This window comes from Erpetoichthys calabaricus, chromosome 4 (genome assembly GCF_900747795.2).
Source record: "Erpetoichthys calabaricus chromosome 4, fErpCal1.3, whole genome shotgun sequence".
NCBI lineage: Eukaryota > Metazoa > Chordata > Cladistia > Polypteriformes > Polypteridae > Erpetoichthys > Erpetoichthys calabaricus.
The window spans coordinates 117,191,648-117,217,408 of NC_041397.2; the positions used below are offsets into that span (position 1 = coordinate 117,191,648).

The 25,761-nt window shown below is 35.3% G+C and overlaps 1 protein-coding gene across 12 annotated transcripts in view; it reads right to left on the minus strand.

The window, feature by feature from the left end:
* Positions 1–25,761, minus strand: part of dmd (dystrophin) — a 2,688,357-nt gene that overhangs the window by 1,638,070 nt on the left and 1,024,526 nt on the right. For all 12 annotated transcript variants that reach the window (XM_051926236.1, XM_051926244.1, XM_051926242.1 and 9 more), the window contains 3 exons: positions 19,901–20,046; positions 10,686–10,898; positions 3,444–3,557 (listed from right to left, as the gene is read on the minus strand). In XM_051926236.1, coding sequence (XP_051782196.1) covers positions 3,444–3,557; positions 10,686–10,898; positions 19,901–20,046 — 473 coding nt within the window. The remainder of the gene's footprint in view (positions 1–3,443; positions 3,558–10,685; positions 10,899–19,900; positions 20,047–25,761) is intronic.

Here is a 25,761-nt window from a genome sequence, read left to right on the forward strand (position 1 = left end):
GAATGTGCAAAAAAGGAAGACTTATCCAGTAAAACTGCACTCTATGTATGGCCATGTGTAAGAACAAATTATTGATAAATCACAACTTCTCCTCCTCTTTATGGCAAGAATCATTTTATTTAAGGAGAAAATGTGGAACAAATGGTATTAGCAAGAGAAATAAAACACATAAATTATTTCTTGCTGGTGACTACCCAGTTGCCCCCACACTTACTTTATGATACCTGTAAAATTTATAACATCCACTGTTACCAACTTCTTTATACTACTTATGAATTTAGAAGAGTTGTAAATGTGCATGCTACCATTTTGTAACCAGAAATATATGATGATGCAATCCTCTTCGCACCTCTCCAACAGTATCTTTTGTTTTGTAAATATATCGACCAGCACAAGCAACAAGCAGCCTGCTATCCCATCCCCCCTCTTGACAGCGCTCAACTCGGGCAAAAGTTCTCCCAATTCACGCCAAGGCTCCTTATTTGCTTCTGAGTTCTAGGGAGTTGTATAGGGTAAATAATACAGTATATCATTATTTGGAATACATGCATTTCATGTGTGTTCAATATCTACAAAGATCTGGGTAAGTGTAAGATGAAAGGAAATGTGAGGCAAGAAATGCAGAATACATACCTAAAGCAGAAACTTTTTCCATGTTATACTAATAATAACAAGCAGTCACGGGACATTGTATCTTTGATTGCCGGTACAACAAACAATTATGAGCAGGTATCAAACACAGTACCAACTGTGGTCTTCGCTGCTCTTGTAAAAAGAATGGAGATAAATGGCATCAACTCAAAGAGGGAGAGGCAAGTTTGTTGTACCACGTGAACATCACTGAGAGAATAAAATGTAATAAAAAAAAAATGCAAACTTTTACAAGTAGCCAAAATTTACACCGGATGTTACAGACTCAAATCAAATGTATGTTTTTATTATACTGTATTATAGTAATAATAATAATAGCAGCTCACTACTCAAAATGTGAAGTGTCAGGGATCAAACCAGCATCCTTTTGGCTATAAGGCAGCAGCTCATACCTCTGCTACCTCTGCACCATCCAGGAACATGGATTAGCTTTCAGTCGACTGACATTTTAGCTTGGTAACTTGGTAACTCATTGGCAGCAACATAGAAAGTGATTTTTTTTTTACTTTGGTTATATTCTTGAATAAAAGCATGTATATTTATTTGATATTTGGTCTAAGGTCTTCACACATTATACACTTCACATTATTATTAGCAGGTAAGGAGCCTTGGCTTGAGCTGGGAGAATGTTTTGCCCGATTTGAGCTCCATCACACTGCTTGATGCTTGTGCTAAATGATGCATTTACAAAACAAAAGATGGTGATGGAGAGGTGAAAAGGAATTTAAGGTGGGCCAGAATTACAAGTTTTTTTGTAGGCTTCATGGATTCTAGTGTTAAGGCTATATTTTTTGCGATAAATTTTTATTAAAATTAAACAAGAACACAACATGAAAATCCAATTAAGTTAAAAATCAACAATCAAGATAAGCAGTAGAACCCCCCCCCCCCCCCCCCCCCCCCCCCCCCTTCTCAGCAAACACAGAGAGCAAAATTGCCCTGTCCCTAAAGGATCAAATTCATTGATATCTATGCAGAACCCAGAGAGTGACACAATAGACACAGCAACCTTGAGAAAAGAAACAAAGCAAAAGGGAAACATTCAAAATTAAGAATAGGGCACTAACCACCAGCAACCAGCCTAAATAAACAGCACACAACCTCTTCTCACTCTTGAAGCTAGATGATTTATTGAAAAAAATAATAGCAACAATCACAACCCAGAAAAATAGCCTCTGCTGGATAACAGTGATGATAAGACCAGAGAGGGGCAGAGGAAGGAAAGAAAATGTTAAACAAGAGTATTGAAAACAAGCAAAAAGCAGAGGAAACAGAAACTAAGTGATACATTAAGCAATAGCTGCTGTGGTGAAGAATAAGTTAAACGTTTACTAACAAGGTGTTAACATCTGGTGTTAAACAAGACATATTAACTGTGAAAATATCTCCATTTTTAATGTATCTCCTCTGGATTAAAGTGGTTATTGATCTAAACCAGTTCATGTTTTATTTTACAAGAATGCCAACTTTCAAACACAAGTGGAGCAGAGTTCATTTTAATTAGAAAGTATTGAACGGGCATTTAATTAAAACTAAACGCTATACTGCCTAGGTGGAGAAAAGCAGAAATATTTTCTTTTGGAGCAGGAGATGAGAAGAAAAGCTCAAAAAACTTTGACTGGGAAATGGTAAGAAACCAGGAAAAAAAACAACCTGCCAAAATACCAAAGCCCAAATGAAGACCAGAAATCAAAGACAAAATTCTTACTGGAAACAATCATTACTCTACACCCATTCAGGAAATACTAGCTAGCAGTGCTACCATCTTAAATACCCTAGTAATGAGGATGTCACAGTGCTCATTTTCGTTTATCACATGTTAGCAACGAAATGCACTGTTATCAACAATATGACCATCAGCTTCATCAACAATGCCAAATGGCATCACCATTAAAGACCCTCATCTGTTTTTAATTTTTTGATCAAGGTTCAGCCTAGTGCAGCATCTGCAGTGCAACAGAGCATGGCTGATGAAAAGCAAGAGGACAAAGCAGCTGCAAGAGTATAAGCAGTAAGAATCAGAAAGAGAGAGTGAGGAGGACGGTGGAGCATCTGTACAGTCTGTGCTATTATGTTATTCAGTATATGATATTACTTGACTTACAAATCAATAGAGAATTAAGTATGCAAGAACAACTGAAGGGGGTGCTAGGATTGTTGGTGCACATTTAATTACAGTAAGCCAGTCTGGACCAATTTTTGGTCCTAGTATATCTCTGGTTATGATATATACTTTCACATGACCCATTCTCCTAAGCAAAATCAATTGCTATTAAATATAATATTTTTAGTTTATGAACTCCTTTTGGTTTCTGCAAATAAGTGATGAATGTTTTACTTTACCTGTTCTCATATAATGCAATTAATTCAGCATATTTTTACAGGCAGAGACTAATATTTTCTTAAATACATACAAATAGAAAACAAGAACACTACAATTATGCCATGATTCTTTGAATTAGTAGGATAAATGTCTTAGAACACGTAATTAAAACATTTAAGTTTCTGAATTTAAGAAGTATAGCACAAATTAAAGTTTTCAGGGTAGACTTGATCCTGGAAATGGTATAGATATAGTTCTCATCATTTAAGAAGCTGTCAAAGTTAATGTGTATATTATTTATTGGCAACAACAACAATTTATTTCTTGTATAACCCACAATCACACAAGGAATGCATCAATGGTCCTGTTTTTTGACAGCCTTCCCCCTTGGCCTTGACTCTCAAAGAAGACAAGAAAAAACTCCCAAAGAATATAAACTGTCGTACTTCTACAAGTTCTTAATACTCACAGTACATTGCTCCAATTGCTTCTCGAGTGCTTCTGAATCTCCCAAGGCTGGCCATTCCTCATTTAGAAAAACATCCACCTCTGCAATCCATTTCTTCAGTGTTTTAGTGTCATTCTACATGAACAAGGTAGGATTCACAGAAAGAAAACTATCAGTCTTACTATGTAATATAAATCTTGAAGCATTATTTTGTAACCAGATAATATGAAAATGTCTATCAATTTAAACTTTTGTTTAGCAGAGCAATGGATTGTTCATACTCCTTAATGTTTTCCACGTAACATCTTTGATAAAGTAAATAGAAAGTAAACTTCCAGTCTTATGCATTTAAAGATATATACATATATATTATTTCATGTCTGCTTCATCACTGGCTGACAGTGAATACAATGGAAGCTAACTGCTTCATCCCCCAGTTTGCTAGTACACAGCAGCAAGGTTAGTTTCTGCCTGGAAGTTCTTCCCAGCCCACTTGAAATAACACTGGAAGTGGCCTGCTGGGGGGTTATGGCCTGTAAGAGCCTCTCTAACCATTGTCAGAAAGTTTTGAAACTGATTACACAGTGAAAGTGACAGCGCTCTGGACGGACAGGAAGAAGAGGATAGAAAAAGACAGGAGCACAATAGGTTTGAAGGTAGAAGAGAGAGACTATGCATGGGACAGATGACGCATAAGAGAGGACATTCATATTAGTCATGCCAAGAAAGGGTGTTGTTTTGTTCTCATTACCTCATTCTGTATTTCTGCTCCTTTTCTACTGTTATTATCTAACTGATATGCCAGTGCACTTTAAAAAAATATCATATATACAGAATATGTGATATCATCTAATTTTAGTTCCTGATCACATCACATATGTACTATGTTTTGTTTCATTAATATACTCAAGTGCAACATATGGAACATTTGTGTCAATGTCAGTTCACTGCATCTCAGGTCCAGTGATTTGTATTTAATCTTCACCTTTTTAAATTCTTATACAGTGTAGAGTTTTCCTTATATCCACATAGGTTTTCTCTCAGTAATTTTGTTTCTTCCTGTATGCTAGATAGGTTGATAAGTCTAAAACCTCATACACTGATAAGGTGTACCTAAGTGTGCCTTGGTGTTCTACCTAGGGTTCATTCTTGCTTTAATAATTCATTAATAATAATTCATTACATTTATATAGCGCTTTTCTCAGTACTCAAAGTGCTATCCACACAGGGAGGAACCAGGAAGCGAACCCACAATCTTCCACAGTCTCCTTACTGCAAAGCAGCAGCGCTACCACTGCGCCACCTGTGGTTTGGGCTGTATTTGACACTTGTATAAGAAAGCTGAGTTCAGAAAATGAAATTAGTTATTGTATAGTGTTGTGTTTTTTCCATATAATTCTGAAATACTAATGTTTTATAACAAGGTACATAATAAAATTAACCTCAGAAATTACACATAGTTTTGATTAATTTTTACAGGCCTTATTATTTGAAGAATGTGTTAATGCACTTTTTTAATGGTTCTTTTTTTTCTCTGTTTAAGGCTAAATATTGGATTTCAACTTGATCTATACAGGATAAATACTCTGCCTCCAGAAAGTAGCAAACTTCAAAAGTAGCCCACAAAACAGGTCTCACCCCAAAGCAAGTCTGGTACGCTATAAACCTCTCTAGGCCTCAAAATGGAGGTCAGCCTTTTAAATTCCAAAGGAAGAGTCCAGGTTATGAAAAGCATGACATATCTCTGTTCAGTAGGAGAAATATAAAAACTCTGGATGGGAGTGGAGACAAGTTCACAAGAAATATAAATACAATTGAAGATTTATAAACTAAAAAAGGGAAATATTACAAAATGCTCAACAAGCTAAAATGGGGCAAGAAGGAATTGCCTAAAATGCAACCCTATGTAAACAAGTCCCAATATGTTTAGCCAAAAATTGGAACCCTTAAAAAAGTAGCAAAAAGTCTGGAAGACCAAAAAATCACAACAAGCAATAATCTAAAGGAGAACTCATCAAACCACCAAGCACATTCAATGAAAAGAGAGGGACTGCATTCCCCATCAGTGTCTATAGGGGTGGGAACAGTCCCTCAACAGTGATGAGCAAGTGGTCACACCTCTTGGGAAACCACCCACAAAATACATGGAACATCAGTGAGCAAACCTAAACTAGAAACTAAACTAATAAACAAAACTGACATACCACACATAATTAGACAATAATAAAAATACATAACGATATTAACATAAAAATTTGAATAAATTAATCAAAAATAAGCAAAAAAGACTTAAAAAAACCATTTAAACTTAATGCCAGGGAGGAATGCTGTCTAATACATAACATAATTTTGCCTATTGACAACAAGAGAAGTTAAGTATTACTAAAAAACCTGATCTCAGGGTAGAATGCATATTTAGCACCTAGCAATAAATCTTAAAATCAGTATCCCTGAGGAGCTGATAAAAGTATACTGAAACTTTTACTGGAACATAACAGAACTGTAGCAGCCATGAGCACAACATTCATTCATGTGTATTGTAACAGGTAGACAGTGTGGTGCAGTGGTTTAGGCTTTGGACTACTGACTACTCGCTACGGACACTGTGTGACCATGAGTAAGTTGTTTCACCTGTTTTCGCTCCAACTGGAAAGCCAAAACGAATGTAACCAATTGTATCTGAAATGTTGCAAGGCGTCAGTCAAGTAATAATAATAATAAACTGATTGTGCCGCTACTTCAGGCATGCATGATGTCATCAACCTATCAATGCTTCCATCCTGCACACATTAAAAAACATATATATTTTCATCTGAGGGGTACATTAGCTGACCATAACAAGTATATTATGAATACTGCCTTTGGACATATAACACTGATCCCTGTGCATTGGCTGCACTGCTAATTTGCCTGCATAAATAGCTATTTGCACAGCTACATCTCAAAACAACCTTTAAAGTAGCCCCATACCTCCCCTGAGAAAGAAAACACATGCGGCCCTATGAAATAATCAGATTTATTACAGTTTACAAGACGTTTTTAACTTCTTCACAGAAGAAAAAAGTGCACAGTATCTGCAGATCATATATATATATTTTACTATGTATTGTTAGTTTGTGGTCTTTTTTATATATTCTGTTTGTTATTCCAAGCTTTACCAAAATACAGTAACAGTGGGAGGTTGAAATTTTTGCTAAAGGGCACCAAAGATTCACAATAATCTGCCTGCTTATATAAGAGATGTCCTTTTGGCCTCAGTTTGCAAATCAAGGTTAAAGACTCACTACTTTAGTCTAGCATACACTGAATAGAGCTGCTGATTAGCTGTGCATAGTGCACCCTCCTTGTTAGTCATTTATAAGATATTTGTATAACATTATAAATACTAAAATGATTATGAACATGCATTCTGTTTTTCATCACGGTATCCTGCTGTGGATATTGGTGTCACTGCTCTACTTCCAAACTGTTTTTCTGCCTATAGGGAAGGCAACTGAAATTCTTGCAGCCATGGAATCAGAGAATGGAAAGATTCTGTTGTCAGATTAGACGTAACTGCAGACTGCTCAAGAAGGAGTGGGTGGCCAGTTGGACTAGATCTCCAGGGCCTTGACTTCGTCAGTTATAACTGACTGTGGACCCCCAAAATTGAGGGTTTATTTTCCCCAGGGATCCTGATGACTTTCCTCTACTCTGTTGTCAACTGGCATACTTTAATGATAATGTTAAAGTACATACTGTATGTAGTTTGGCTGCATTTATGTTAATCAGTTTGGAACTGTTTCGTTTTACTGTATGTTTAAACAAATCTATATACAGTATTTATGTATATGCATTATGTAATTAGTAGTTTGTAACATTTATCATTTCATTTTATGTGTGAAATTGCTACAGTACTCTAGGCCTACACTTGGAGAAGAGTGCTAAACAAAAATAAACTGAATTGAATTTGACATGATAATTGAAAATCTCAACATTATTTTATTATTATTTCATTTTATTTGTACTTGACCCTTGCATGTTTATTTTTATTATTTATCCTGTTGTTTTTTGTTGTTTACTGATCACATTTGAGTGGTAATATTAATGTTATTGAGTTAACGTTAAAGTTACTGAGCAATCTCTTATTACTTAACTATATTTTCTGTTACAATTCTTTTGTATTGATTCCTCTGTATACAGTATGGCACATGAAATCTAAAAAAAAGCATAAATAAAATATACAGAATAAAATATACATTTCTTTTTTAACAAACCAAGTTGAAAAAAATGGGTGAGCTAAACTATACTGACATTCAATCCATGTTTCACCAGTTCGGCAATACATTCATTTACGTAGACCAGTGACTTTGTTCTGTTTGAGTTTACTTATAGCAGAGTTTCTTGTGTCACTGTTGTTATGAATGGGAATGTGTTGTGTATGGTTTGTGAAAATGTGTCATGGGTTTTTTAAGCAATCTGTTCAGATCTCTTATTAGCATTTCACGAAAGGGAATCTCTGAAAATTGGTGGTGACTCTCCATGGGGGAAGCCCCCTACAAACCTCCTTGCCTCCCCAAGTCTGTGAAGCGCCATGGGTCTCAAAGACACTAAGAAGGACAGGATTCGGCCAAGAGAAAAAAAAGTTTAAGAAACCCTGATTTATAGCATTATCTGTGTCTCGTGTGAAGATATCATCCATTTTAATACTGAGATGATGAGATTGGGCTTCTTGGTCAAAGTCAAACAGCATAGTAGGTATTGATTGATTCAGTACTTCACTTAAATGCTCCATCCAGCAAATGTTTTGTTCTTCAGCAGACATCAACTGCTCATTATATTTACTTTAATTGGAATATTTCTTGAGATCAAAACAAAGAATGAGACGTCTCTGACTATTTTGTATAATGTTTTGGAATCGTTTTGGTCTGAAGCTACTTGGGCCTCCAACCCCTTCTCTGAAATTCAGAGCCTCTTATATATACACCTTTGTCCAGCTCTTTATACCAGAAATTGTCACTGTGGCACTTTACCATGTATGTAGTTTGGTCTTGTTTGTTCTTGCAAAATCTATGTTCATCAGTTATGTAGTGCATGATATAGTCTGCATATAACATTCCTTGTTTTATATTCCACACTTTTTATTATACAACATACTCTTTAATTATTATTGATGCCACAAAGCCAAGTTTGTCAACACACATGTGATGTCATTGTCCCACGACTGTAAAAGATGGCGGAGCATGGTAGCTGGCATGAAATAGTTAGATTGAAATCACATTAAAGGCCTTTTCTAAATCTTAAAAAAAGGTTTTTTGACAATCGTTTGAACAGCCCATTTTGACGCTTGGTATTTTGACTTTAGTCTTGAACCTTGGCAGCCTCCTTAGAAAGATTTTACTCAGTCCATTAAACAGTTAAACCTCGTTCACTAAATTTATTCACCAAATTTAAGTACATTTAAAAGACAGGACCTTCTGGGACTATACTATTGTCTTCAAGTATTACTGAATTAAAACTAACTAGCAAAGCATGGCTAAAATGCAGCTAAGTGCAAAACTGTATCAGGATTGCAAATGGCATTTTATTTTCTTATGTGCATTTTCATTGAATTTTTACCATTATCATGGTGAAGTTATGATAATGAACATTTTCTGGATCTATTTTTAATGGGCACTGACATTGTGGAAAATGTTGTTTAGCTATGATGTTGTGTGGTTACAAGGCACACGGTAGACATGTTGTGAGGAGAGAGAAATCGTTGTGGCCATGTTATATATGATTGTCTTGCAGTTTTAAGGATTCCAAGCATTTGTTTAGAATAAAGGGAAAGTCTAGTTCTTGAGCAAAATTAACTTAGTCTAGCATTCTGGTTTTGACTTAGTTTTGTTATCAACTTGGAGTTTTGCATTGTCCCATAACATCTTGTTGTCATTCTCTGCTGTAACTTTACATATTTTTTCTGCATCTAATGATCCTTCTGAAAAAAACATTTGAAAAACAAGATCTCTGCCAGTTTTTTAAAATTCTCCAAGAAGATGTGTAAGGCATGTTTTCATCAGTTCTGAAACCTTTTTTATTATAGTTTTCTAAGGTGAATGAAAACTTCTTTAAGTGCAATGGACAGAGAAGAAGTGCTTTTTTAGCATGGCTATATTGTTTTGATGTATCCACATTTACTTTTACTTTCTGCTAAAAAGGGGAATATGCTTGACTCAAAAGTAACAAAAACATACATATTGTTTTCTCTCCTTCTAGTGCACAGACATTTGTTCAATCTTAACATGGATTTGTTTTAGTTTAGCTCACTTAATTGTTAAGATGCAGAGATCTCAGCTGTTTCTGTTTTACTAAATCAGCATCCAGTTAACAGTGAGTTGCAAAAAAGGAGGATAGTCAACTGTTAAATGTCTGACCATAGAGCAACTTGTGCCCACTGTAGAGGATCTATTTTAATCAAATATTCAGGAACAAATAAGAGGGAAAGATTGTGTGGATTTGACTTGCCATTGGGAAATAATAAAAAAGTGTAATTAAAGGGGTAATTATGAATGATTGACAAGCATTATGGGAAAACAGTAATAAAGAAGACATATGAATTGAATCCAGCTGGTATGGAATTCTGTAATATTTAATACTCATTCATATAAAGACCATTTCATTATGAATAAACTGTGATTATGACACAGTGAACTGAATTAGTATTTATATTATATATTGTGCGTAGAAATGTTACTGTATTGTATTATGTAACATTGTATCATGTATTGTGATACACATAGAGAAAAAAAGACTAAGACTAGTAAATTCAGAAAACAGTAGTAAATATAATAATAATATAAATATTATATTTAGAAAATATAAATGAATAAATATAATAATTAGAAAATATAAATTAGCAAATATAATAATTAGAAGAAAACAAAATGTGTAAATGGGGAATCAGACAAAAGCAGAGGAATTCTGACCAGCAGATGGCAGGAATAGATCATAAGGAATATTGTAAATCTGCCATTTAAACTAAAAGATGAAGGATGGCTGAAGATGAGAATTTAAGAGATAGTAATCCAATGTGGCCCACAGGACATTTTTTTAAACTTCTTAGAAAAGTAAACTGCACAGTGGCAGATACTTCTGACTTAGCCGAATGAAAGTTGGATCAAAGTAGGATATAATTAAATATCATCTTGTTGGATCACAGCAAACAACAACAGTAGTTCTCTAGCTTTAAGGCCATATGTCCCGATTTAGAGCTTTGCTTTATTTGAATCTAAATCCACTAACCTGAAATTGTTGAAGTTTTGTCATCAGCTCCTCAAGTTTTTGAATTTGCTCCCCAAGTTGTGTTGACAGCTTCTTCCAGCGACAAAGAATAGCTTCAATTTCAGCTCTGTATTTTTGGCTAATTTCCAATGGAGCTTTCTTGCAAACATCCTCCATTGTTGAAGTTAGGTAGTTGAGACCTTCCTGCTGCTCTTGCAAGGAACCCTGTAAGCTCTAAAATACAAACAAGTTTCATTCAGCTTCAGATTGTTTAAGAGTCCAAAGCAAGAACACAACACATTTTAGCCAAACCACCCCTTCTTAAAAATAAAAACTGACCAGGTGTTTTCAGAATTAGGTGTCTCATTGGCTTTTATTACATTCAACAATGCTAGAAAAGAAGTTTGCTGTTAAATGCTGTAATTTTGATGTTGGCTTTGGAATTTATGTATGTCTATTAGAAAGCATATGTTTTGAACAGATGGGCTACAGTAAATCACACCATAATTTGCAGGACAATGTTTTGAACTGGCCCCATGCTTTAAGTGACAAGACAAGACATCAAAGAAATTAACTGGAAAATTCAACATAAACAAAGAAATTATCTGTATTGTTTCATAATTATTTTCTCTTTATTTCCCAGATTTCACATACTAATTCACATATAATATCCATCCATCAATCTATTTTACAAACCCGCTGAATCCGAACACAGGGTCACGGGGGTCTGCTGGAGTCAATCCCAGCCAACACAGGGCACAAGACAGGAACCAATCCCGGGCAGGGTGCCAACCCACCGCAGGACACACACAAACACACACTAGGGCCAATTTAGAATCGCCAATCCACCTAACCTGCATGTCTTTGGACTGTGGGAGGAAACCGGAGCGCCCGGAGGAAACCCACGCAGACACGGGGAGAACATGCAAACTCCACGCAGGGAGGACCTGGGAAGCGAACCCAGGTCCCCAGGTCTCCCAACTGCGAGGCAGCAGCGCTCACATATAATATAATATAATATAATATAATATAATATAATATAATATAAATGTGTGTTGCCTCCCAGTTTCAGAGGTTAGGAATCCTGAGCTAGGCATTATTGTGTGGAATATATATGTTTGTAGGTTTCTTTTTTGACATATTCCACTTTTCCCTACCACATCCTAATACAGTATTTTGTTAAGTGCCAAACCTAAATTGCCTCAGTGTACAATGTGTAAGAGTTTATATGCATGTGCCTCTCGATGAGCTATGGCTCCATCCAGTATTGGTTCATGCCTTGTGGTCAGTGCTGCTTGAATAGACATTGGCTCCCTCCGACCCTGAATTAGATAAGAGCATTAGGCAATGGATGGATAAATAGGTAATTACATATTATGATGTATGTATCCATGCTACTTCTTTTCTCCATCAAAAACAAATGATGTCAAGTGATTTAGTTAGCCTATGTCTGGGTGATTACCTGAGTGCACTCTGCAATGGACTGGCAGCCCATTCAGAGTTATTTGATACTTTGAACCTCGTGGATAGATAATATAATAAAACAGCAATTGTATTTAGTGGTTGACTCTATTCCAGCATGCCTTTATGTTTGAACACTTTATTGTGTGTAACACCCTCTTATAAAGTTTCATACACTAAAACTGGTATGATTGGTGTTTTATGTTAATTTTTTGCAAATTTTCCTGGACTTGTTCTCTTTTCCCGATGCAAATGTGGTTTTCATGTAAACCACCATTTTGAACAGCGGTTACCACAAGATCGCTATGCAACATCACCCTGTGGTGTGCAACACTGACGTCAACGTCAACACAGCATGAACTGCCTGGTTATCTGAGAGTTCTCAATGTGGGTGTGATTAGTTGCCAGGATTTATGTTTCAATTTAGACTACCTATTTCTGGTAAAAAGACTGATTTTTACTTAGTGTTTTGGTGTGACAAAAGCATGGAAGGATCCTCGGTTAATGACCTTGTTAGTTAATATTCTCAGTATTTTTTCTCCTGGATTCATCTACCCCTTTCCTTGCACCTCACCTCTCGTTAGGTATATTAGCACCAGTACATGGCAAATTGCTCAGCAATGCTCTGCATTCGTGATAATGAAATGGCAGATTTCATTGAAAAAGATTACTTTTATGTCATTGGGTTTTTTGTTGTTTCTGGAACAAGGCATACAATTTCACTTTTTTAATAATAAGTTGAATAAGTTATGTGCAAGCTTAGAGTTCTTGTGAGTAAGGAATTGTATCTTTTTTATTTCAACTGGGGACATTGTGTGCTGTTTTGTCCATTTCCTGGTTTAATAATATCAGAGGCTAAGTTTAAAGCTGACTGGTGGATGGTGAATGTCACTGGAAAACAACTGAGATGCTGTTCAGGTAACAAAAAACCTGATCATATCAGATTGTCCCACTGAAAAACAAAGAGAATGATAAAATATTTCAAAAAAGAAAATGCAATTTTGCAATATTCAACAAACAAGACAAAAAAAACAACACAGCTGTTAAATGTCTTCCTAACAACATAAACACAATGATATGAAGGTGTGAAAAAAATTATTCTCTTTTACAGCTCTATGTATTTACATCTCAGACATGAAAAGTGATGATCTAAACCTTGAAAATAAAACGTATGTCTCACATGTAAGAAAAGAACGCATTCCATGATAGCAATGTTTCCACGACAGCCTACAAACAGAGTGCTGCATTGTTTGCCATGTAGTTTTTACTGTGAGAAGCTTCAGCTACTTATTGTCTTTATGTCTGAAGCTAATGCATGGGATCCATCAAGTTTCAAATGTTGATCTGTGCTGTGTACCTTGTTTAATAGGTTAGCTTTATCATTTTGTGCAATTTAAAAAATTAATCTCTGTTTGAATACAGTAAACTAATGGCAAAAATGCCATGCCATTTTTAGTTATGCCATCATTATAGACATAATTCCCTTTATTGACTATACAGTAACTGAGAAGGCTTAAACAATTCATGGAACATACTGGGGGTACAGTACAATAAAAATGTTTTGTTAATTGAATTCTTTCTGCTTCATAATATGTCTTTTATCCTTTTAAAAAGTTAGCGAGTTTCAAAAGCATTACCTAAAAAAAAAGTTTGGTGCAGATATTTGAAATAAGCACGATAAATGAGGCCATTAGTGCCATTAAAAAAGTCTACATTGGTTGTGACATGGGAAATTTATGGCCTCAAGTGCTTGACGTGGGAGTTATCTACTAACATAACAATGACAGACAATAAGATTTACTGGAAGCAGATAACTCAAGCAGTCCCTGCAAATGCTTCTGCTGGGATACAGACAGTATTCCTTCCATCAATTTTATATCACCCATTTCATATTGTATTGTACTGAGGAGGTCTCCCTCTAGGCATAGAATAAGGTCTCCATGCTATCATTAGTGGGCAAATAACGCTTTATAATAACCTGTCGCTGCTGGAAAGGTAACTGTTATATTATATCAAATATACTTTAGAGGCTCCTGCCCTATAAATTCAATTTTCATTTTACAGATTTCTAGTTTAGAAATGTTATAACAATTTTAAATCTACCCTATATATCAAATATAAGATTTTGTTATAAAACATCTGTCAATGATCAGAACTTGGCATCATGTTGCAAGGCTGATTGTGTATTAATTTGTATTATTAAGAAAGAATTTTTAATATTTGGCAAGCTGTCCCCTACTCATATGCCTTTTAGAAGATTACCATGTTTTAAAGGTTTTCTCTGAGAGAATTTAAGTGAAATAGCACAGCCTTTTGATGTATAGTTTATATGCCATAACATATGCACTTTAATCATGATTTCACTATGAAACATAGCTCAACTGTATTGTTGTTTTCTGAGTTTTCTGAATAAACAAGCTCATAGTTTTTCTAATTAAGATAATCAAAAAGATAAAACTAAACTCACTCACTAAATCTCTTCAAAACTTTTTTACAGAGACAACATCACTTAGTTAATGTAGTAAAATGAAGCGCAGCTGCTGTGATGTCATATGCCAGTAACTATAGTTACATGTTAAGCAATCCACAACCGCAGCATAACAACAGTGAACAATCATGGAATATCTATAAAATGATCAGCTCATTATACCCAACTTCAAAATGTAAAAGAAAGAAAAGGCAACAATAAAGTTTGTATGATTATAGTGAATAAAAGCACAAAACAATGAAACAATACTGGCAGAAGCAAATATATTCAGTGGAGTTGCTATAGCCTGTTCCAATGACATCACACATAAAGTAGGGAATAAGCATAGATCAGATGTCAGCTTGTTACAGTATGCACAGCACAGCATGTACACATTTGTGACTACTCCAGCTGCACTAGACACAATGCAGGAAACATCCCTAATTCCAATACAGAGGCACCCTTGCACACACCAACACTGACACTCTTACTCATATGGGACCAATTTGGAATCACCAAAAACACAAAATATAGTTAAAATACTATATAAAGCGGTTATAACCTATATTAACTTTAAAAAAAACCTGCCAATCATCTGAATTTATTGAGTGCCTAATAGGGTTTGGGAGAAGGAAACACAAGTGGAAGACATTCAAGATTGCATTGTCACTAACTTGTCTTCTGTTTTCCACAGACTGGAAGATGACAAGAAGGAGGAAGACTGGCATCACTTCCTCTACAAACCACACGTTAATGGCAATATCATATGAGAGAAGTCCTGTCACTGGAAGTTGTGGTACACTTGGTAACCTAACTCCACTTGAGGAGGACCGTTCAGAGCACAGCTCAAAGTGTCAGCTTTATTGAAGCCAAAATGGTTTTATTTCTGTGTTTCCTTTGCAACTAATCTAACTTAAATCATATTAAGTGGGGATTCCCACTTACATTTACATTTATTTTGCACTTCATTCATTTATTTGCACTGATTTTATGAAATGATGATGTATTAATAGTTAAGATATTTACAATAAAATACTTGTGACTTCATGTACTTCTAAACGAGAAACAAAAATACAATACATTTATTCGATGATGCAAGCCCATCTATAGTGCAAGTGGTTTACTCCCATCAGCCAAAAATATGGCATAGTATCAGCTGCTGTAACTTTCTTTGCTAATGTTCTTTTACTGTGATTTCACTTTATTGTTGCATATTTGTAACATCCAGTATTTTGTGATAAATGTCTGAATGAGTTTGAACTAAATGCTTAAAAGACAGAAGCAGCCTTCTGAGAGTAAACAAATATACTAAGTGAAATATGTAAAAAGATTCTGAGGCAATGCAAGGTCAAGAGGTTTTATACTTATGTTTCACTGATAAGAACTGTTATGTTTTATGTATTTACAAGCTGCTTCGCTATAGCCCCCTAACTATATATCCCCTAATGCAACACTGTGTGGATACATTTCTGACTTGCCACTTCTGAATGCAAAGCAACACAATTACACTTCAGAAGCATGAAGACAGCAGGATGAAAGGTGAAAACAGACTCTTCTGAAGACAAGGTCCATGATGAAAGCCTGGAGGACTGGAGGGCAGGAATTAGATTTATGACTTCCAGATCAAAGAAAAGAGTCTTAAGGGAGAGAAACACATTTAAGTAAACTTTATAAAGTCAGACATGGAGCTGACCTGAGAGACAGCTGATCACATTTAAGGGGGATGTCCAACTGAGACCTCAATTAGCAACAAGATAAGTGCTCCTTTGAATCAATACACATATTGAATGTGTTGTTGATCTTTCTCTGTTTTTAGAACAACAGAAAAGTATTGGTGTGGTAGCCACATTTCCATTTTGCTTTCGTTTATCATACTAGCTATTTGTTGATAATATTTAAAGATTAAAACTTTTTAAGCCTGTTTTCCTCCTTGTTTGTTTGTTTGTACTTTTTGTAATATATTTATTGCTGAGAGCTGAAAACAGCTAGGTAAGTCAAGAGTGAGGGAGACTGCAGTAAACACGTCTGTACATTTGATAAAAAAAGGTATTTATGTTTTAGGGAAAAAATTTCCAACAGTTTGCAAAAAACACATATAAAGTTTTGACTTTTTTAAAATGCCTAGACAATATTTAAGCTGTAAGGATAGGGAAAAAGGGAACATAATATTTTTCTAAACTGTGAAAATAATAAAAACTAGTATAACAGATAGTATAATATAATTAATGATCAATTTGTAAGAGAAGGACAGAGGTATCATGTAGGATAAATATGATGTGGCTTGTGTTTTAAGATAGTTAAAGTCACTGTTAGCTAGAAAAATAACCACAGCCTTGTGAAAAAACACAGACTCAAAATCTGTGAAACTCAAAATCAGGCTGTAGGCTGTCTAAAACACAGAACCATCTGTGATCTTTCTATTTTAGTCAGCTGAGCTGCCCTTCCAATGAAATGTTTCAAAAGGGATGCATCAATCCAAAAAACTGTCACCAACCTTTTTAAATGATCTTTGTGTACTAAACACTGTTAAAGACAGTAAAGTTATTATTGTGCAGCTTTTTTTCAAATTTGATAACTTACATCAAAGTTTATTCCAAAGTTAAAGCTCAAAGGTAAATCTCCACAACTTTATACAAGTTATCTCAGTATCTGAGTATTTAACATTACTGAATAAATATGATTTTGACAAAACATAAATACATCCCTCAGTCATTGATTTTCTATTCCACTTACCCAGTTCTGGGTCACAAACACCAGAGTCTTTCCCTCAATCACAGTCCTGAAGGGCCGCAGTGGCTGCAGGTTTTTGTTCTAACCTTAATTAGAAAGCAAATCTTGCCAATAATTTAATTTCATAGTTTGTTCGTGCTTTAACTCTGCTATGTCAGGTAATTCTCATATGCTAGATTTTCTTCTCCTTTTTAAGGATATCATCCAAATGATTTGAAGGCTAAAATGGATGAGTAATTCTCAGTCCTTCACTTTTTTCTCTTCACTTTCCTTCCAAATATTGTGGTGCCCGGCGGGCGTTCATGCCCAGCCGGGACGCCCAGGAGGACCGGAGGAGGGCTTGTGGATCCTCCGGAACACAAGGGGGCATCCTCCCTGGTTGCTGTGGGGACCATGGGTACAGAGCTTGGAAGCTCATCCCTGTAGGAGCCCGTGGTCACTGCCAGGGGGAGCCCCAATGCCTTGGGAGTGTCGGACCTCAGTACTTCCGCCACACCAGGAAGTGCTGGGGGGAAGAGAATTGGAGACACCCGGTGGACTTCCGGTTTCACCGCTGGAGCTTCCGCCACACAGGGGTGTGGCTAAGAGCCCTCAGGATGCAGCTGGAGCCCTTCCGGGGTGAATAAAAGGGGCCGCCTCCCTCCAGTCAGCGGCAAGAGTCGGGTGGAAGAAGGACGAAGCTTGGTAGAGAGGAGTGGAGGCGGTCCAGAGACTAGAAGGCATTGTGTTGTGGCCAAGGACTTGAGGGGTGATTGGTGCTGCGGCACTGGGTCTGTGCACTGTAAATATGATTAATAAACGTGTGTTGGGTGAAACCATCGTGTCTACCTGTCTGTGTCCGGACTGTTCCCCACAGTATTTAATTAAACCAAATAGTGCATGATAAATACACACAGAGGTGTAAATGGTAACAAGCTAAATTGAGAAATGCTGGTTTCTTTTGTCATTTGCATGTTATTGCTAATTAGGAGCAATTAATTTGATAAATTAACAAATTTCCCATTGGGGATTAATAATCTATCTATCTATCAATTAATTAAAAACCCAAGAATACAGCTGTTTAAGACTAAAATAAGCAATAAGGGTTCAAAATCTCAACGAGCGAGACAACTAAAGTGAAGCAGAACTGTTACTTGAGCAATACGTGCTTCTTATTAAGCAATTGGGTTGGAACAAAAACCTGCAGCCACTGCGGCCCTCCAGGACCGTGATTGAGGATCCCTGCACTAGTCTATCATGAGGCTCATTTACAAGCAAACACCTTTACTCACTTATGCTGGGGCAAATCAAATTCACTTAGTTAACTAATGGTTAAAGTACTTCAATGTTTGATTTAGCCAACTGCTAAACCTGTAGCCCGCAAGCCTATTTTAAGTTCATTTTCAAAGGACTTCCTTCTGTAGTAGCAAAAGACCACACAGGAATTATTGAGGCCAGACACTCAGTCTCTAGTCTTTGGCATTTGCTTAATGTAATATATTCACCTATTGTACAAAAGCTGACTCTCCAGAGGTTTTACTACCCTGAGATTTAGAAAAAGGTTTTGAACAGTTTTGCATTATGTATTTATTGAACTGCTCAAAATTGTGTTTGGCCTTAAGATATCTGTAAGGATGAAATTATTTTAAGCCTTATCCTGTATTAATAACATGAATTTGGACTACTTCAAGTTACAGCAGGGAATCAGACAAAGGTGCCCATTATCGCTAATCCTTTTTGCGATTGCTATTGAACCATTAGCTATTCCCCTCTATAAGCAATCAGAAGTAAAGGGGATCTTTATAGAAGGATTTGTAACTGAAAATATCTTTTTATGATAATGATTTGGTGCTTTAAATTTCAGATCCAAAATCATCTCTAAAATTAGATTTTATAAGATCTCTTGAATAAAAATTAAACAGAATACTGTAAACATGTGCTTTTCCCAATATTTTCTCTGATACTTAGGTGAGAGCTAAATGATGAAGTCTTTTCTCTGGATTAATTTTGAAGTATAATGTTGTATTTGCTATGTTAATCTCATTTTTATGATTTCTTTATGTTAGTGTTTTGTTCTCAAATAAAAAAAAAAGAGGCTGATCCTAAAAAATAGAATTTCTTCCTGGTTTCCAGCTTTATTACATGTTTCTTTCAGTGTGCAGTTATGTTTCACTGTTTAAGTCTATTCATTCATCAATTTTCTATCTCATTTATTTAGGTCAGGACCAAGAAAGCCCAGCATCTTTTACAGAAGCATGTGTCACATGAGTGGGGTACTAGTCCTTTGTGTGGTACATTCACCCACACACACAAACACTTATATTCATTCACAAAGGGCCAGTTTACAGTTGCATATTAAACTAGCCTGCACATCTCTAAACTGTGGGGGGATAATGTAGGCACCTGGAAGTAATCCCACACAGATATGGAAAAACTGATTGTGCTCTGGTCAGGATTTAAGCATATGACTCAAAAATGGCTGTGATTTTTTTCAACAATATCAGATCAATATAAACACAATATGTAAATGTAAAGAACAACAGTATATGGGCCTTTCCATAATTGTCCGACTGACAAAACCTGAAAAAACTATACAAACCTTGAGGTCCTTCAGTCTCTGCTCCATGACTTCATAATTTGTAACAGTAACCTGAGGTAATGTGAGTTTAGTTTCAGCCTGCTGTATCCAGAAATGAATAGTAGTAACTGTCTCCTTATAACGTGCGGGAGGAAGGCTGTTGAGAACTAGAGGAATAAAAAATAAACAGTTAAACATCAATTAGAACTGTATATACAGTTACAATGTGGCATCTCAGACACATAACTGTGTAATACATTGCTTAAAAATATTCATACCTTACTCCTTCTTTTATACTTTATAAGTTTCACAGACTGGATTGAATTGTGTTTTTTTTTTTTTTATGGGTTACATTTTTCTTTATGAAACTCTCCCAAAAACAAAGAAAATTTAATAGCATTCTTAATGTTGTGCCACAGAAAAAAGGCACCAGTTTTTAAGAAAGTGATTAGAAGAAGAGACAAGGTTTAACATAAAGGTTGAAGCTGAGAACCTTTTACCAAAGGTGAAACTCAAAAGCTAGCTCATATTGAGGAAAACAAAGCCAAAACCGTGAAATCAGAATAAGCTAGAAAATTTCAAAAGGGATCTGAATATCTACAAACTTGGGTGAGGAAGGTCCCGTCATGCAGGTTTAAATATTGTCATGGCAATGACATGATCTAATGTGACATCTGGGGACACAATACTAACAAGCCGATCCTACATCATAGAAATGGATAACAAGATGGCAACTCCCAAAATGGCATTGAAAAAGATGTATTAATAGCCTAGCTTTGTTAATACCACTTCTGATCACAAATTAAACTAAACAATTAAATTCCCAAATGACAAAAAAAGTGGGAGGATTAAAAAAAAACAAACTCACATAAGGTAAGAAAAATGTACACATAAATCTCGTACTATACTTGCAGATAAGTTCTTCCACGGATAAGTCAGGAGTTGATTTTAATGAATAATTTCTGGTATTTTATAATGTTGGTCGTATAAGTCGAATGCAGAAAACTCACGTTATTGGTCCAAGAGATTATGATATGCTAACACCCACCTGAAAGAGTAACCACAGAGCACACTGCCTTTTTTTACTTTATATATTGTGCCTACGTGACCACACAGTAATACCCAAACTATTCTGAAGCAACATTTGTACTGATTTGTGTTTTTTGTAGCACTTCAAAGGGTGTAGTAACATGGTTTGTTCCAATTCTGCTTTAAGACAGACAGAGGATATTTAAGTAGTCAATAGAAGTTGGCACAACTGTGCAAATTGCTTGCTTCACCTCACAAGGTTTAATTTACTTTAATTGCTGCAGAACATCTGTTGGTTATAATCTATTAGTTGTTCCCTGAAGAAGACCCATTTGTAATATTCAGATATTTAATTTTCATTTTTTTTCAACTTTTGCTAACCTAAACTTTAAATTTAAACCTGTGACAGTTTACTGCTTAATTTCTCACCATTTTAGATGATTCTTTGCATTTCAGCTGATTATATTTGAAGAAAAATTAGAAAAATTGAGGTGTTCTAAAACTTAATACCGGTAGTGTAAAGGATGAGGTGAAGAACAGTAAGTATATAAGAAACAACATCAGTATATACCGCAACAACAGCACAACAGTTCTAACAATTAAACTGTGCAAAGATGTATTAAGGAAATTCATAGGCTCACATCATACATACATACATAAAAAAAGAAGCACACATTCAAAGACACTTAATTCGGTTCAGTAGGCTTGAGTCTATTCTGGCTACACTAGGTGGAAGGCAGGAACAAACTCTGGAGGGGATGCCACTCCATCACAGTGGGTTCATATCACACTGTCAATATTCAGAATATGCAGTTTTGGTTATTTTATGTTTCAGGTTCTAGCCTGTAGGCATTAGGAGCTGTGAAATGCCTTTCTGCTGAATATTATAGCAATCTGCTGCAATATAAAGATGTTATTTTACTTTTACTAAATAAAGAAGGTGATGTCAAAAGAAACATTGATCAATGCAGATTCCATTACTGAATTATTTTTAGAGCAATCAAGAGTGGTTCGCTGAAATGTACTGCATCATTACACTCTATTGATTTTGGAGCAAACGTGTGCCTTAAGCTTGCGTTTCAGCCTGTCTGGACACAGCAATAATGTTAGGTTGATCCACACATTTGTTTCAGTATTATACAGTAAAAAATAAAAGAATCTTGACAATTAGGTTGCTCCTGTCAGCATAGGTTTAACCTTATGGGACTAGTGGATAAGAGCTTAGTATGTATTTAAAACAACAAAAGGCAGATTGAAAAAAAACATATTACTCCAAAAATAATAGTTTACCAAGCATTCTACATTTTTGGTAATTAATACTTTATGTGATGTCAAAAGGAAATACGCTTGTGTATTACAAAAATATATCTCATCTTGTTAAAGTCCTTTCTGTCAGTAATTTCTTCTTTAACAAACTCCCTCTGATGCCCTTGTAGACAAAGACAAAATCCAGACTACTCAACATCAAATATAATATAATATCGAAGAAATATACAGACTACAGATAATGTTAACGTTAGTTCGTCTTCATAAGAATGTTTCTCTATAAATACTGTTAAAATATAACAACAAAGTGTACATATTGTACCTGAAGAAAAACTGTTTAAATATTTACATATATTTACAGTTACAGTTTTGTTTAACATTAAAAATGCCATTTACTGTACAAATAAAATTAATTATTTAATTAAATGCAGAGAGAAAAAAGCCAGTGCAAGGATCTCTGTCAGACATGAAGCAGAGACAGTGCTGTTTCCATGATATATTATATTTTTCTATGTAACAGTTTTGTGTTTCTTTCTGGCTGATGGCGTTTATACATTGCAAGAAGCCTTTGAGTCTTTCAGTTTATCTTTTCCAACTCCACCCAATTGAAAAGTTTAAAGCTGTTTTAATATTATTAATAGTAGTAGCAGAAGTAGTAGTATATTTAGTGAATAAAAGTAGAATTTGAATTAAAACAGTCATTTCATTTCATTCTACAGCTGTTACTTTAGTTTGAGGGGAAAAAAGAAACTGAATGTTGCTCACTCAAAAATGAGTAAGTTCTAATTCTGGCTGCAGTAGTCAGAATGATATCTTTGCAATTACATTTTAATGAATCTGAATCACAGCTTAATAAATGGAAAAAATATTAAAAGTAGAAAAGCATTATTTTGACACATTAATTATTTATGTGAAGCAAATGTCAATTAGAATTTTAAAATACAACAAATCCAAATTAATTCCATTCAGAATGAATTCAGTGCTAATATGGCAGGAATCATTCCACTTACATTAATAATTATTATAATCTCATTTATTACAAATGCTGTAACAAGTCTTTCTATGGATGAGTGCCATGCTCTCTAGTATGCTTTCTGCAGCCTCATTACTATTAAAAATGTGAAGTTTTATATAAATGTAGTATGGGTAATTGTAGAATAGTCTAACACTTTGAAATACTAACTAATTTATGCTGTATTTATCATTTTTTTTATGAACAGCACATCTTAAATTCATCTTTTGATATGTATGAGAAACTCACATTCTTACATTTACCTATATGGTCAGTCTTTATACACATTTGATAATAAATTATACTGTTTAGGAGATATGTTGAAAAATACTTAAATTGAGTCTTCCCACTGTAGTATCTTCTAGTAACAATCTAACTTGATATATTTGTTTTATTTTTTAGTAGCTATTAATGTTAAAGGGTAGCTGGTGCTACCAGTGGAGCTTTGAGAGGAGAGTTCAAACTAATTCAATGGAGTATTTCTTCAGAACATACATGCTCTTACATGAAGGTGCCACAAGCACTGAAGTTATAATTATACTGTTTGTCTTATCCTTTGTAAAACCAGCCATTCATTCATCCTTCCCAAACTTATTCTAGATAAACATAGCATCAGATGGCATGGAAAATGCATATGCCTTCTTTTAAGAGCAATCTGTTGAGAGCTCCATATTGTGTGCTATGTGGTCAAAAAGAAGAAACAATTTCAACAAATTAGAGCACTATGATTCATATAAATAATCTTGCATTGCTCATCCTATGTGGCAACTCTTGGTTATCCTAATAACTAAAACTGATGTTACCATAGGTCACTCCAGGAAGGACAGTGATAATTGTGTTTAAAGGAGGCATTCAGTGGTGAATTACGCAATAACTATTATTGTGTCGCTAAGGAGTCAAAAACAGCCGAGGGCCTTGTAAAAATTAGACTTCTGAATGTCTGCATTTTTGCCTCTTTTTACTTAGATACTTTTTTTGTCCATTTTCTCACTTCTTGGGAGCACCGACTAACTCAGCTAGTGATAAATCAGGTATATTATTGTGTTTCCCTGCTTTTTCTCTGGGTACTTCCCACATGTCAAACATTTTTGGCTAACTGGTGACTTTAAAAACTCAGCATTAGTGGCAATGTAAATAAGTGTTCCCTTAATTTAAGTGGATTCTGATCTAGAGCAGCCCGGTGTTACTAGGATATGCTCTGACCCCTTTAATCACTATACTGGAATTAGCAGATTTAAAAAATAGATAAAAGGAATCGTATGGGTGACATGGTGATACATCACAGGGTCCAGCTCTGCTGATTTACCGCTCCTGGCTTTCTCATAGCTTCATCTTAGTTAAATCCTGATGCTCTGTATATTCAATTAATTATCATTATTATTCATGGTGGTTCCAAAATCCGTACTAACCCCTACTTTCTCTTCTGTTCGTTTTCTGTGGTGGCGATCTGCGCCATCACCACCTAATCAAAGCACCATGATGTTCCTACATTGATGAATTAAAAGCCAGAAGTCCATGTGACCGTCACCATCAAGTCCTTCCATGAGAACCCTGAATACAATGAGGACTGATTGAGATCATTTATGTTAGTTAGAATGCCTAGAGGAGGCTGGGCGGTCTCATGGCCTGGAACCCCTGCAGATTTTATTTTTTCTCCAGCCGTCTGGAGTTTTTTTTTGTTTTTTCTGTCCTCCCTGGCCATCGGACCTTACTTTTATTCTATGTTAATTAGTGTTCCCTAATTTTAATTATTTATTTTGTCTTTTTTCTCTTTCTTCGTCATGTAAAGCACTTTGAGCTACATTGTTTGCATGAAAATGTGCTATATAAATAAATGTTGTTGTTGTTGTTTACTTCCATTACTGGTGGGATAGACTGTGACTTCTCTTGACCCCATATGGAAAATATTTGTTGCTAGAAATTGATGGATTGAAGATTTTTAATATTTTTAGAAGCAAATATTTTTTCTTCTGTGCCCTAACCACCCAAATATCTTTAGCTAGAGCCATTAAAGGATAAGTGTGTACTTTTCAAGTTGAAGCTATTTCTTCACAACATGGTATTTATGCATTTGTCTCGTGAAGTTGTGATCTACAGTTAAGCATTTTCTATAAATTTTTTTTAAATATCTTGCTCATATTGAAGCTTTACAATGGAGGCTATGGAGCATGAGGTACCACAGGAAAATAAAAGCCTAATAAAGTGGCAGAGGTTTTGGTGTAAAAAAACATGCCTTCTGTGATTCCAACTCATGTTTGTGACAACAAAAGGGATTTGGAAATAACTGTTTTATTGTATATTCCTCATACTATTTTTCTTGTGGTAAGTCTACATTTTTTATTTGTTTGTGGGAGTTCTCACATACAGTAAATGCGGAAGTAAATCAAGAACCAAACCAAGCAGCACAAAAAGTTTACTGTGATTTGGTCTTTCGAGAGGAAACCATATCTCAGGGGCGTGAAATGTTGTTGCACAGGAAGACAACATGCTGAGCTGGCTTATTCTACAATAGCTGAATATCGTAATACTGGTGTTTTTATGTTCAAAAAACGATATGTAATACTTTTTTACAATG